The sequence below is a fragment of the Zophobas morio genome, unplaced genomic scaffold, assembly GCF_036711695.1.
Source record: "Zophobas morio isolate AGI-343-1 ecotype UQ-CSIRO unplaced genomic scaffold, CSIRO_AGI_Zmor_V1 ptg000029l, whole genome shotgun sequence".
NCBI lineage: Eukaryota > Metazoa > Arthropoda > Insecta > Coleoptera > Tenebrionidae > Zophobas > Zophobas morio.
The window spans coordinates 9,663,377-9,678,962 of NW_026972134.1; the positions used below are offsets into that span (position 1 = coordinate 9,663,377).

At 32.9% G+C, this 15,586-nt stretch overlaps 2 protein-coding genes across 5 annotated transcripts; both read right to left on the bottom strand.

The window, feature by feature from the left end:
• Positions 1-298: 298 nt before the first annotated feature.
• Positions 299-8,546, bottom strand: LOC135137479 (uncharacterized). Of its 3 annotated transcripts, XM_064067149.1 has the most exons (9): positions 8,222-8,546; positions 5,482-5,597; positions 4,914-5,428; positions 4,698-4,861; positions 1,823-2,334; positions 1,668-1,767; positions 1,511-1,618; positions 1,171-1,326; positions 299-1,118 (listed from the first exon to the last, which is right to left on the bottom strand). In XM_064067149.1, the coding sequence occupies exons 4-9, from the start codon at positions 4,704-4,706 to the stop codon at positions 1,053-1,055; spliced, it is 951 nt and encodes a 316-aa protein (XP_063923219.1). In that variant the 5' UTR covers positions 4,707-4,861; positions 4,914-5,428; positions 5,482-5,597; positions 8,222-8,546; the 3' UTR covers positions 299-1,052. The 3 variants fall into 3 exon arrangements, with proteins under 3 accessions (XP_063923219.1, XP_063923218.1, XP_063923220.1); XM_064067148.1 differs by lacking the exons at positions 4,698-4,861; positions 4,914-5,428; positions 5,482-5,597; positions 8,222-8,546 and adding an exon at positions 2,628-3,535; XM_064067150.1 differs by lacking the exons at positions 299-1,118; positions 1,171-1,326; positions 1,511-1,618; positions 1,668-1,767; positions 1,823-2,334 and adding an exon at positions 3,756-4,440 and having other exon boundaries at positions 8,222-8,527.
• Positions 8,547-9,148: 602 nt separating this feature from the next.
• On the bottom strand, positions 9,149-11,051 carry LOC135137401 (uncharacterized). Of its 2 annotated transcripts, none has more exons than XM_064067032.1 (6): positions 10,829-11,051; positions 10,467-10,743; positions 10,296-10,373; positions 9,742-10,247; positions 9,540-9,691; positions 9,149-9,334 (listed from the first exon to the last, which is right to left on the bottom strand). In XM_064067032.1, the coding sequence occupies exons 3-6, from the start codon at positions 10,371-10,373 to the stop codon at positions 9,291-9,293; spliced, it is 780 nt and encodes a 259-aa protein (XP_063923102.1). In that variant the 5' UTR covers positions 10,467-10,743; positions 10,829-11,051; the 3' UTR covers positions 9,149-9,290. The 2 variants fall into 2 exon arrangements, with proteins under 2 accessions (XP_063923102.1, XP_063923101.1); XM_064067031.1 differs by having other exon boundaries at positions 10,458-10,743.
• Positions 11,052-15,586: the final 4,535 nt, after the last annotated feature.

Here is a 15,586-nt window from a genome sequence, read left to right on the forward strand (position 1 = left end):
TATCGCATCTATGCGCATGTCTGCGCAAATTGTCTGGGCGTCGATTTCTCAATATATTTACCCAATATTTATTTAGAACACGTTCTAAATAATTTTCACGAAAATTTACAAAATATTTTGCTACATTTTTCACTTGTATGCAACGCTGAATTTTTTTTACAACAAATTTTCTCGTAAATTTTCATGTAAATTTTGCATCGTGTCAAACGGGCTTTAAGGTGAAAAGTCCTCAGCTTCAGCAGTAACAAAAATACCAATTTTTTGGATGATTTGATATATTTCTGTTAGGTAAGTAGCAACTGTAGTAAAAATTTTTGTGCATAATGAACATTATTATAGCTATTATTAAATTAAATAGAACATCAGTTTACATCACAGCAACTAATAGTACATTATTATACGTATTTCATATAATAATGATTATTGTGGCAGGAATGAGTTTTGACCACGACGAGCGCAGCGAGGAGTAGCCCAATAGAATGAGTGCCACAAGTCGCCATATGAAAAGAGTGTAATATTCTATTTTTTCTACTTTGCATTGTAAATAAATGATAAAAATATATTCTAAAAAAAATTATTTTCGATTAGGAATTTTTAACAGGCGATTAATAACAAAATCAACATTTTCGTGATCATTTAACACAGAAGGGAGCAAATAGATGAAATTTTGGCTACTTATTCTTAACAATGTTCACTGGCAATCTTTCGACTGCCCGCATAATAACATTGCCAATAAAATCAATGAAAAAGGTACTGTTTTGCGTGCTATAATAAAATGAAATGCCATTATCTATTGTGAAACGCATATGCGTTTCATAATGAAAATATTATTGACGCAAAGTAGAAAAAGCAAATTTTACAAGTTACTCTTCAACATACCACTGTAATGCAAAGCTAATAGTGAACAAGACAAAGCGCCATTTTTGGCATACCTAAATTAAGTAAATTTATTTATCGAACTCGTTAACTCGTTCAATAAAGAATCACTTTACTGAATTGGTACAAAAATAACTACTATGTAATTTCAGTATTAGAACGTAAAAATTATTATTTTAATCTTCATGGTAAATCCTTAGCTTAGCCATGAGGGCCGCAAACGAGTAGAGAACTTTGGAAACCTAGAAAGAAATATAGAAATGCAATGTAAACTTAACTTCAGTGTCAGTTTACCTGCACTCCAAGTTCGTAGTTGCAGGAAACAGTTTCGGTAAAACTTAATTTCTTAGGCTCCTGAAGCGCCACCATTGTCAGTAGAAATATTTTTCTGTTGCTTCGATCAAAGGAGGTCCAACGAATTTCCCAAAGCACGTCAAAAAGTTTTTCTGTCTGAAAAATTTTCACTGAACGTAATTAGAAATCCTAACGGCCCTTTAATGCAATACTATATTTAAAACAATTGCAACGTGGATAAAGAAAAGAAGGAAAATCGTTTTCCTATTATGAGTTTAAGATCCAGATTTTTCTTGTTTGTGTAGTAAAAATTGGTGTTAAACAAGCTTTAATAAATTACCATATTTTCAAATTCTTGGCCACATTGTGTATACAGTAGCAAGACAGATACCGTGGAGACACACCACATGAAGTTTTGAAAATAACACCAGTAGCCCAGAATACCACCCTAAAAAAAAACTAAGCAGCACAGAACTGCGGAAACATTTGTAACTTACAAGATAAGCGAAACTCATTGCACTTAGTCCCATCAAAAATCCAGAAATAACGATTGCTGGTATCATCTCTGCACAGACATCACATACATTGTTTGTTATTCTAGAACAAAAAATGCAGTAAACCAAAGTGTAAGAAATAAGTAGTTATTTTTTACTTATTTAAATGGTTGACTCTGATAACTGTAGACACGAGTAGCTCTTTAATTACGTGCTGGTATTCTTTCAATTCGAGTAATTCGTTGTCGTCTTTGTTGTCATAATCTGAACACATGTCTTTCATGAAATCAAGAAACACGTAAATACCAAATTTTATATGTGAGACAAAATACAACAGTGCATGTGACAAGCGAACGGACTGTAAAGCAGACACCGGAAATATGATGTAGTAAAACACTTCCAACATAGGTAAATTGCAGTAATCCTCTAAGAAAGCGATTGTGAAGTGGAACTGTCTCTCTTTTCCAATGGGAATAAGAACAAATCCAGTTATTACTACTAATGCTAGATGAACGTTCACGAAAATCGTTATATATTTGGCTTCTTTCTCTATCGAGTATGCTGTTTTCTTTGTAGCGTTCTTCAAATCTGGTAGATATTTTCTGTATTCTGTAGCAATACGTTCCACAGCGGACATTTTTCTCAGCAGAGCTGAACAAATAACTAGAGTCTAAAAATAAATCGTAAAAATATAGTATCATTAACAATAAGGGAACGCCGTCAAAGAAATATTCGAGGATTTTATGTTTTTCAGATGTGTGTTATATAAGTTATCAGATCGAAATTTAGCTAAGTAGCTAACCGTTTGGTGTCATATTTTAAATGTCGTATCGTCAGTTTACAATATGATAAATTTCTCCATAGATGAATTTTTGAAGAATCCCACAACTTAATGAATTATAATCAATAGTAGCAGAGTGTAAATTTATCGTTTTAACAATAAAACATTATTTATCTACTTACCGACGCCATACCCAAGTATACTGACACGTACTGATTAAAAAATTTTATGTTGAATTCTTTGATGAAATAGTATGTGTTAATTAATATAATGAGTATTGATACAACAAGTACAAGAACTTGGATGATGACCAAAAACTTATTTTCGTACATTGTCATTGCGAAGAAACATACAGAGGAGAGAACATCGTCTGCAAAAAAAATTTTTTTTGAATTAATGTTTCTGTAATAGGATTTGAAATAAAAACATAGAATACAATTTAAATGAGTCTTACCGGGCGTTTGCGGTTGGTTAAGTTTTCGTGATCTATTTTTTCTCATTCTAGTAACAAATCAAGCTTTAAAATGTACAGTAAAACTACAAATGTGAAAAGCATTTGTAGTTTATGAAGGTAGACAGAAATAATTGACTGGGTTTGCTCATAAAAATACTACTTCGATATTAGTTGACAAAGAGTCAAGGGAAAGCAGATAATTAAGGAAAAATCAATGATGCAAAAAAATGTGTGAGTGTTTGTAACATGGACGAGAATTCCAATACATTACAGAAAGTTTATATACACAAAAAATTATAACTATCCTCAAGTGACAGTAAAAATAATTAATATGAAACTGAGCAAGCTTTTTACCTAACAATTATCATTTATAAAATATTCACTGATACTGGCATCAAAAGGACAAAAAAAACATCATCAGCTAAGAATACAAAATGCGAAAAATTTAAAGCTTCCTGAGACACTCTCCTCTGAAGTCCGTTAATTTCATGATTCTTTTCTGTGACAAATTATGTTTATCGTAGTATTGCTTTTCAAAAAGTAGAAACAACTGGGCGAAAAATTGTTGCCACTATGAGAAGATGAAAAAAATGGTCTAAAGAAATTAGTTTCTGCGTCTGAAGAAGCACAAGCCGATTCAAATCAGATTTTTTCTCGTTTTTTTTTTTTATAAAAATATGGGTCTAAACTGAAAATTCTAAAACAAGAACCATAACAGGTCAAAGAAACTTACAGATTTATATTTTTCACTTCGAATTAATAATAATAACATTTATTTACTAAATTATTATATTACATAAACAGTTTGTGGCAAGTCAGTCATATAAAATTGGGACCAGCCAACATAATATGTATAATAAACGCAATTCAATAGATGTTACAAGTGTACAAATAATTTACAAAGGATTTATTTAGAGTACATCAGATAATCTTTGGTGGAATAAAAGCAATAACTTAGAATAAATTTTTAACGGTAATCTTAAGTTTAGAAGTAGCCATGTTAATCCAGTGTTCAGGTATATATATTCAGAGAATTATTACACACTTAATAGTTCCTAGTACTCGGAGAGCCCATGACACATGTTTCATGAAGTGTTTGATGCACTTTGTAATTTTGTCTGGTAGTTCCAATAGAATATAGGAGTAAATAATGAACGGTCTGCCTAACCTACCGTGGAACACCAGGTACTGCGCATAGGGGACAGGTGCGAAGAAAATTTTACCAACAATTTTTTTTATACATATTCATATTATTCATAAGGCAACAAACACATTTCAATAATTGAGTCGGTTTACAATAAAAAATAAAAAAGGCCGACAGTTTGGAGGGGGTTAACTTTTACTTTTGTCTGATAAAGGATGCACTACATACAAATTCATACACAGCCCTGCCATAATAAAAGAGCTGCAGGAGTCTCAACCGACGCTTGAACAACTATAGAGGACTAATGAAAAAATGGACATCAAATTTGTTCAGGCTCGAGTAGCTCAGGGGATTTAAACGTCTATTATATTCCCATTATTAGAGTGTAATCCCCGATCTGAAAATAATACTGTTAGAATTTCACATGAATATAAATCTTAGCAAAAATGTTGGTAAGCATCTTATTATAGGCAGCAAAAATAAAGAAAAAAAACTCGAAAAACCCACAGAAGAGTTTCTTTGTCACTCGATATTAAATTTAGGCACACATCAACATTTTCTTTTTATTTAAACCAATTACCCATAATATATACCACAAGAAACAATATTTTAATATATGTGTAATTTACCTCCTTACTTATTAAAAAAACGTACCTGTTTCATCACTATCCGGGATCAAAATAAGTGTATCATTTTGACATCCTTCTTCTTCTTCTTCTTCTGGTCTAGTATCACGAAGGTTTCTAGATTTTTTCCTACAACAAGCGGCACCACTTGCTAGAAGCACACCCAAAGCTGCTGCTCCTCCTCCTAATTTTCTAAAAGTCGTATTTTGTGCAAAAGACTAAATATAGTCACAATAATACTTACCCATATTTTCCAACATGAAATACTGGCTCTTCAAAATTTATTGAATGATTTGGAATTTTTAAATTTGTTACTCCCAGATTAGCCCATTTTTGAATTTCAAGCGGGGACAAATCGTTATGAAATTGTATAATTCCGTCTTTAATGGGTTTCTCGTTTTCCCCTTGCGGATAGGTCCTGTAGAAATTATTCTTGTGTGTACTATTGTCTCCTATATTTTCAAATGACACTGGTTTAATGGAAGCAAAATCGAACTGTGGGACTGGTGGGAAAGTAAATGATTTACTGAACTCATAAGGCGGTGAAAATTTCGTCTTTGGATAAACACGATGGCGTGTTCTATTTTTTCTGCTTCTGGAGACTCCAAGGCTCAAAGCGGTTGTTAAATTAGACGGAAAACCAAGTGTTTTATTGAAAACGTCGAGCGGAAACAAATCTAGAAGAACTGGATTCTGCGTTACAACTTTCACGTCAGTGGAGACTTCGTAATGCAAAGGAGATGTGGTGGAACTTTGGCTCTGCAGAATGTAGAATGTCTCAACAGATTCGTGTTGTAAGATATAGTTCATACCTGTGCGATAACAACAGAAAGTGCGGTCCCCCATATCAAATACTGGTAGACGAACATACTCGGATGTATCTGTCTGATTATGCATCTGTCCGACTCTATGAGGCAATTTCTTACACCTTTAGAACAAATAGCAAAATTAGAATGTGTACTCTCAACAAGTCAATTTCTTAATTAATTTTAACAAAATTCACATCAACAAGTTTCGAAACTTTTTAGGTATCATCCAATTTTTAAGGTTCATTAACCTTAGAGTTCGAAAAAAGTGATCTGCCGTCTGTTTGTCTCTCTGTCTGGTGTCTGTATCAATTTTTATTAGATGGTTAAACGCTAACTAAAATTTGGCTAATCATCCCCACCAACAATTTAATGACGACATCTCAAAGAATTTTATTTTAAAACGATTTAAATATTATACAGTAATAAACTCCTATCCTTATGGTGTACGAATCGGCTTTGAGTTTTTTCCTAAACGTTCAAATTTTCGCAAAAAATTAACTTAGTATAGTAACATTTTACCACTAACTGAGGAAATAATCGTTCGTGGGGTTACGGCTAAGATAAGAACGAGTCACCCGATTTTGCGAAAATGTGCGAATACGCAAATCTTTATTTAATAATGATTAAATAAGAATTATAATATTCAGAACATTTTGTTGGATTGTGGCTTAATTAATAATTTTAGTCCTCTGTTTTAAGGAGATAAACTCAATCAAACCAAACTAATTTCTATGTGACATTCATTGGATTTATAAACATAAACACTTAAACTTAAGATTGGCAATATTGATGAGAGGATATTTTTTCCTGTTGGTTACCTGCTTTAACTAAATTACATTGTCCACAACTGAGAGCGCAAATTCTTCGCGCAGGTGCTGTGGGGGTGTTATTTATGCTGCTTGTTTTTACTTGGGAAAAGTTATATCACATAAACGAAAATCGAAAAATCAAATTTTATATTTTTTTAAGACTGGGGGATTTGTCGGATTATATTTCAAGGGCGGGGGAAGTTCTGTCGATCTTCGATCAATTGTTTTTTAAATCTTGATGCGATACTTTCAAATTTCTGCATTTCTAAGATTAGAAGATAGACAAGATTTATCTTTTAAATACAAGATAACTGATCATGAAGAAAATTATTCTTAAAATTGTTCAGCAAAAGCGAATTTCGCCTGTATCTAGGTAGGTGTAATGACAAGAGAATAGAAATCACTATACTGGATTATTTAAGTGGAAAGTCGCCAAACTTTGTTTTAATATCATCAAATTAGGGTCCAAGGGAAATAATAAAAGCTTTAGAATAAGTGTAGATTATAATAGAGAACTGTTTATTTCTTCTTACAATTCAACTTCATGGCCGAATAATATATTAGTATATATTATTCAAACGTCTTAGATTTTTTCGAGAAGACTCAGGAAACTTCTTCATCGCCTCAGCATAATATCGTACTGACAACAATTCACTGGCAAATAATACTCTGACATTATGTTACAGCAACATATAATAGCTATTTATTATACAAGTGTTTTATAAGGCAAATAAGTCGCGAAAGAAATGTTTAGCCACAAGAGCTTGCTCGAGTGGCCTAATTTTTCTTAAGCGAAACAGGTGAAATAGAGTTTAACGTTCCACCTAGCGCAACCTATTGCACGTCTTAAACGCAGATAATTTTTGGCACATGTTAGAATAGTTTGATAAAATGGAAAAAAAAACAAATCGTTATAATTTCTGGATGAAGCTCCAAATAAATGGTGTGTAGAAGATGTAGATGAAAGAAGGAAGAAATTAGTAAATATTCTGGTTGATTATGCAGAGGATAGAGATTCCGTCGTTGTTGTAACGGTTCCTCACCGCTGAAAAGAAGCGATTTTCGCAATTATTGTTAAAAAAGAGAAAGATGAATCCAATTCGAAAATATGTGCCGTTACGACCGCAGAGTTCTACCGTAAGAATATACTTTTTGAATTACAAGAGTGTTCGAAGTTATGTCCAAGTCGTAAGAAAAATATCTTTGGAAAGATCACAGGAGATAGCTTGCGAAAAACTGATGCAACTATGTTAGCGAATACACAAGCGGTAAGGTGAAAAATAACAGCTGCCGCGGAACATATTTAGAGGACAGGATTTTATCATTCCAAATGTTAGCGGATGTACCTTCCTGTTTACAAGAGTTATCATTTTCTGTGTATTCAGATGACGACATTAGGATAGAGTGCAACACTGAATCGTCAAATTTTGCTTCCAGAAACATTACTTTCACTTACTTTTACTAATCAACATATTTCAATAATTTTGTTGAAAAAGTACTAAAACGAGGTCGACAGCCACACTCAGAAGTAAAAAAAAATCTGATTTTCTTTTCTGTCCCGTAACAACATCCGACTAAATGGTTTTAATTTTTTATTTTCTAAAAAGTTACTTACATCTCTTAATATTTTCAGCACAATAATTTGAGCAAACCAAATGGTCAGTAGCTAGTATCTACACTTTAATTTTTTTATTGTTGATGCTCAAACACGGCGTTTAAATTTACATTTCAAAAGAACAACAAACAATAGCAACAATTTATCTAAACAAAACATTTTAGACTGAGTTGATTAACAATAATTAATTTCATCACAACCTTCTTAGGCACTATGTTTGTTGTAATACTCCTCTATCATTCATCGAACAGTCAAAAACCGTGATAAAATTATTTTGTAGTTATCAAAATAGTGAAATATTAAAAGGCAAAACACTTACATTTGTCATTAGTACAGCTTCTCTTGTCCACAGAAGTTTTCACGTATTAGTTTCCTAATCTTTTGTCCACCTGGCACACATAAAGGACAACAATTCTGAAATACGACACGTTTCAGTTGTTCAAGAACAAAACTAGTAGACGTGTTACTGTCTGAAATGCTGAAAACTTGTTTACTATGCATTGTTCGATCTTTTAAAATTATTATCGTTGCCGCAGTATTACTCATTCTGTGACGCATCTGTTCCCAAGCTATCATGCATTTTGCATTTGCCGAAAATATCATTATTATTAAAGCTTACGTTAATGGTGCAACAATAGTTTTGATCTTCTGTTGAAATATTAAACATAGCAAAAAGCGACAGCACTTACATCCATTTTTTTCTTTGTTTAAAATAATTTTAAAGACAAACCTACTCTTTGAATATTGATTAACTAAAACGGTAGTATTTAACGTACAAAACAAAATTTAATGTAGGTATAACAAATAATAAAGAAAGTCAATTTGAATAACTGCAGGTACTATCGAACATAGACGAGATAAAGGATCTTCCAATTATGGGAGAAATGGGTAGAGTTGTTCTTGATTTAATCAATGAAATAGATATCGTCATTCACTAATTTTTTAAACCACCCTGTATAAGTAATTTTAAAAAATATTATAACATTATAATAAACAACAAGTAGTAGGTAGGATGACCTTAAAACGTTTGCAAGATTTCAGAGCGTTTTGCATTTTCAAAGTTAATAATTCGCTAAATGTTCTAACAAAATTTTGATTTTTATAAAAGTTAAATTACTATTGTAAATTTTGGAGATGACGTCATCCCATGGGTAGTGGGGATAATCAGACAAATTTTGATTAGCGTTTTATCATGAAACGTCGACAAAACATCTCCTTAGCCTACGCTCGGGAAGTAAAAACAAAATTTAGGTAAATATGGCTTTTTTATTACTTGTGTACCTACAATATTCTAAACTAAACACGCTTGCATTTTCTTACGTCATGTCCATTTCCAAACACTCATAAATGTAGAGACGGAGGTGTACATAAGTTGTAACCGAATCTCTTTATACATCTATCACATTTCTATTAGAAGAATGCGATCGCTGACCTGAAAACACTGCTATTATACTAGAAGTTAAAATATTTATAAGTCTACAAAGTCAAACTATTTTTTACTCAAAAATATTTTGTTAATGTAGAAGCATACGTAATGTATCAACTTAGGCAAAATTAGCGAAACAGATTAAATGAAATGTAAACAATTATTCAAAGAAATAATATTTTCTTAATTCTGATATAGAGAATCGTCCTACCTTCATCATTAGTCTCTATCATCAAAACTGTATCGTTTTGTTCAATTCCCTCTTCTCCTGGTTCATTATCACCATTGTTTCTAGATTTTTTCTTTCGATAAGCAGCATAACCTCCTCCAAAAGCAGCAAAACCTCCTCCTCCTCCAATTACACTAAATATTTGTTTTTATGTAAAGAATCAAAATACTCTCAAATTACATACCTAAATGTCTTGAAAGAAGATTTTTCCGTTTTAACATTAACTGAATACTTCGGAATTTGAAAATTTGGCTCTGCTAAATTAGTCCACCTGGGTATATGAAGTGGCGGCAAATCTTTAAAATGTCTCGTAATATCGTCGGCGACAGCGATTTCTTTTTCCTTATGGTTTTTCAAGATCCTGCCTACTTTAGTAAAATTTAATACCTCATTTCCTAAAACATTAGGTCTGACAGTCCCAAAATTTGGAATTTCTGGAAAATCAAATCTTTCATTGAAATGTAAAGGTGGAACAAAAACTGTGTCTGGAACAACAGATTGTTGTGCTGAAGTGTTCCTGGCTGTGGAGACTTCTTGCTGGAAGATGGTTGTGAAGTTTGTTGAAGAACCAATCGTTTTATTAAAAAGGTCAAGTGGTAAAAATTTGAACTTTAGAATTGGACTCTGTGTTGAAGTTTTCGAGTCGCTGAAGACTTTATGGTGTGGAGGGGTTGTAGTAGAATTTTGGGCCTAAATAAGTCGATATATTTTTGTTTTAAAAAAGTTATACATACGTACGTGTGTAATGGCAGCAAAAGTTACAGTTCCCCATATCAAATACCTGTAGATGACCATTATCAGATGAATCTGCCTCATCTGCAATGGTATAGGGTTTAATCAGGTGCTACGTAAGAGACAGTAGGTAATGATAAATCATACCTATTATCTCTTAAACAATACCTTTAATACGGTTTTCAAATTTTTCTCAATCCTTATGAAGGGTTAGCTACTGAAGATCTTCCTCATTTTATTTCTGTTCGGACTACAATTTTTTGTTAGCTACAGAGAGAAGTCTTGTTGCCTTATTTTATTTCTAGTTATTTCCTTCTATATTAGTGACAATTTTGAATTTAATTCCATAGGAAATCACGTTTACGCACTCCTAATCTTATTTGCACTTGTCAGAAAAACCACAGTTCTTATCTTGTCTTAATAAATTACTTACAAAATTAAGAACGTTTTTGTCCTGAAATAAATCATATGAGCAAAATATAATTAGGGTAATATTTACCCAAAAGATGTCGACAAGTATAATTAAAATTCTTACTTACTTGATAACAACTTTTTTTCTCTTAACAACCCTACGTTGCACGTCGTGCCGTCAGAACTTTGATAAAATATAGAATTGACTGACATCCGAAACAAAAATTCTAAATTATACTCCTAATATTTTTCAGTTCTTCAGCAACAAAACAAATAGATTCGTGTGTTATATAAATAATGAAAATCTGCTTAGTAGCCACTATACAAACTTCCACTGCTGTGTATTTTTAAATTATTATCGTCGCCACAGAATTACTCATTCTGATAACTTTTTTTTGTCCGTAGAGTTGTAGGCTACGGTTGTACTTGTGAGCTATACCAGTTGCCAAAGATTGGTCGAAGTCTATTTCAACAGAACTTCCCCTGACCATAAAGTATATATATTCATATTAATAATTACATTTTTTGGGTATATGAATGTAATAATTGTGTGTAATTTGAGTTCCTTTGTTAGTTATCTTTTATAAGCGAGTATTTGAAATTCTTTCATATTAAATATCCCATAATAACAGTTGAAAAAATACAGCTTCGAAAAATTATAAGATTTAGCTTTAAGAATTTTATTTTAATTTTGATGATCACCTCTATAAGCTAATTAATATACCCGGTGTTTCTTTTATTTGATACAACCCCTGTAAATTTTTTATTTTTAAAGATAAATCTGTAGTTCTTTGAGCGAATTTGTATCATTTTAAAAGATCTAGTGATGGCAACAATTATTTAATTGTTTTTCAAGCAACTAGATTTTGAAATAAACGGAAAATTTTGGAGATATTTTACTAAATAACTTTTTTATTATTGATTTTAGAATATTGGTTGCTTGTGATTTTTTGTAGTGAAAAAATCAATGTTTCCATTTATGAAAAAATATACCTAGTGTTCCATTAAAAAAAAATAAGTTGACGTCATTTCCGGTTCTACCGCCAGTGATAATAAAAATGTGTGCTTACCATCATATAAATCTTTCAGAATGATACAAATTTGGTTAAAGAACTACGGGTTTATCTTCAAGAATAAAAAAGTTACAGGGGTTGTATCAAATAAAAGAAACACCCTGTATGTATGGATTTTTAAAATACAGGTAAAAACATCCTGTGCATTTGTTTCTAGCGAATTTTTCCGCAAAAATTCCAGTAAATCAATATGAAAAGGTGTAGTACAATATTATTAGTACTGTACTATTATAATATATTGTCAAATTTTCGGACAATGAAATGGTTAATAAAACACATCGCCTCAATCATTACTTTTTTTGAATCACCTTGCATAAGCAATTCTAAAAAATATGAACAAGTATAAACTCTTAGCACTGAGTATATACACGGTGATTTCGAAATATATGCAAGAAGAAAAATGGGGAATAGCTCACAATAAGATTATTTCACTCTGTAAAATTCACGCTCCTAGGTGGTAGCAATGTCTAGAAAAAATTGTTTGAAATTATGTATAAATTGTTATACACGCCGCTGGTAGTGTTTCTTGACCTACTTCTTTCAATGAATGGCACAGAACGACTCGGATTAAGAACCAAAAAAGTGACTGATAAGAAACGTGCAAAAACACGAAAACGACCAGTCATGATCAGTTGCTTGCATCGAACGATCGGGAGTTGGTTTATGGTGAATTTTTCCAATTCAGAGTGTGTCGATATGGTAATACTTGTGTGCGCGAACATTTGCATCAGTGGTACAGCATCTCCGAGATCATGGTACCTTCAACCTCAAGCTCAAGACCATGACCTAACTTTTAAAATAAGGGTAATTTATCAAGGACAAATCTTCAAAAATCCATTATTGTTTTTGCTCATGTTTTTTGTTATATGGGGTGAACAGCATAATAAACATCCAAAAAAAGCAAATTCTAAAATTAATTTAAACAATTTTTTAACCTTGATTTCAATTTTACATCTAATAAGAACCGGGTGGGCGGAGCTAGTACTTCGTAAGATAAGATTGATTTTGGCAAATGACATATCCTCTGAGAAAATAAGGGGCAGGTGGGTGGGGCTAGTACTTGGTAAGATAAGACTGATTTTAGCAAATGAGAAAATAGGGGGGCAGATGGGTGGGTCTAGTACTTACGTAAGATAAGACTTATTTTGGCAAATGACATAGCCTCTAAGAAAGTAAGGGGTGGGCGGGTGGGGCTAGTACTTGGTAAGATAAGACTGATTTTGGCAAATGACATACAACGATTGAAGAGATGTACAAGATTATTCCCGAAAAGAAGACCATTCTAGGAAATTGAGATATTGTAGACGGTCAATATAGGGATTTTATGGGATGTTTTAGAGCAAAAGTAAATCTAAAAAAAATTTTTAATCAAAATATATTTGCTTATCCCCTCCAAAAAATTGATGACATCATCTGAAAATGTTGCCGGATAAATACTATCTGAACTGTATAAAGTATGATCAATATGGGATTTATCACTACATTCATGTCAAATTAACGAATGCGTGAATTTATTTTATTGATTTAATCAGGTACTGCAAAACCGAATCCTTTGAAATCTTGGAGAATATCATAATATGGTAAATTTTTAATCAAAATATATTTGCTCATTCCCCTCTAAAAAATTAATGAGGTCGTCTCAAATTAATGCTGAATATACCCTTAAATCTGCAAAATATGATGAGTCTATACTTGTGATTTATTTTTAATTGATAATGAATATTTTTTTATTTGCTTATACAGGGTGTGTCAGAAAAAATAATGACTGAGTTGTTAAAAAATAAAAATCCATCAGATTTAGGAATTTAACTCGTTACTAAGGAAATATGCGCCCTCTATTTTCTCAGAGGGTATGGCATTTGCCAAAATCAGTCTTATCTTATCAAGCACTAGTCCCGCCCACCCGCCCTCTATTTTCTTACAGGGTATAGTGTCTGCCAAAATCAGTCTTATCATACCAAATACTAGCCCCGCCTACCCGCCCCTATGTTCTTTGGGGATATGTCATTTGCCAATATAAGACTTATCCTAGCAAGTACTAGGAAGTACTACCCTCTGAGAAAATAAAGAACAGGGAATAGGGGGCGGGTGGGCGGGGTTAGTACTCGGTTAGCGACCTAACATGACCTACTAACCTTATCTTAGTACTATAATCTGACCTGACCCTTTGTAACTGATCTGACTGGACCTAACTTGCTGTAGTCTGACTTGACCTGACCAAATCTGACCTAGCCACCACAGACATCTCTTCCTCCAGGATCAAAATTATCGTAGAATCTTATATAAACAAAAAATAAAAGTCTTCACCTGACTTGATTAATCTAACCTGACCTGACCTGCTCTAACGTAACCGGTCCTAACCTGACCTAACTCGTTCTAAATACCTGACCTGGCCTAGCCACCATGAACATCTCTTCCACCAGGATCAAAATTATCATAGATTCTATTATAAACGAAAAATTAAAGTTTTCACCTGAATTCACCATACCTAACCTGACCTAACCTGTCCACATCTTTCTCAATAGAATGAAAACTGACTTATCTTTATTTAACTTGCTGTCCCCTGAGGGGACCTGACCATACATGACCTAGACACAATTCTAAATAAACAAATTCTTTATAAATAAAAAATAAAATTTTTGACCTGACTTGATCTACTTTATCTTGACCTGATTTTATTTGCTCTAACCTGACCTGACTTTTTCTAACGTGGCCTAACCTGACCGGAGTAGACCTGATTTAGCCACCAACAACATCTTTCACCAGGATTAAAAATTATTATCACAGAATTTTTTAAAAACGAAAAAACAAGTCTTGACCTGACTTAACCTGCGATAGTCTAACCTAGCCTTACTTGCTCTAACCTGGTCTGAGCTGTTTTAACTTAAGCATCAAGAGCATCTCTTTCAGCAGGATCCAAATTGGTTTCACCTACTACAACCTCACTCAACCTGACCTAAATTGTTTTGACCTGACCTCACCTGCCCTGAGCAGTTTGATCTGACCTAATCGAACTATAAGACCACAATCAAAATTACCAAACAATCTTTCACAAACAAAAAATAAGTCTTGGCCTCTTACATTTAATAACTATATACATTTTGCCCTAAAGTGGATTCCCTTTCCTTTCACATACACCGCAATATTGTAAAATACTTCGAGTTGCTTGAACACGCCCAGGATATTTAACTTCAAGCTCTTTCTCCTCAGTTTATCAATTTTCAGTCATTCTCGAATCCCCGCCGCGTTTCCACAAGGTAATTAAAACCGGTCGGTAGGTATCTAATTATCTCCGCCATGTCGACCCGATTTGATGGACGTTGATTGGGATCCGTGCACTAACAACATCGAAAATATCTCGAGCATAACACTAGCCGTATCAAATGTTTTCCAACAATGGCGGTTCGGCCAAATATCAACTCAGGTAAAATAAATATGTGGGTTTCCGTACAGGTAGGCGGGATGGATATATACCAAAACGAACTATTTAAATAGTTTTTAAGTCTCGTTAGGACTTTAACAACTGTCACATGAAACGTCTCTTCTAACTGTTCTTGTTTACTTGCTTGTTGTTGCTTCCTGGAAAAACAATATTTACATTAAAAATACTTCTTCTCAAAACTTTATTTGAGTATTCGCATATTCACTCCTCCGTTGATGAGCGACAGAAAAAAATACGAAAACAGCCTAGGAAAAAAAAGTGGAGTCACTGTACTCTATAACCCTGTGATCTTTTCTTTCAATATCCATTCAGTTTTTCACTTTGATGTGAAAATAGATCAGTGGCAAATTTACTCACCGAAAAGCCTTTTC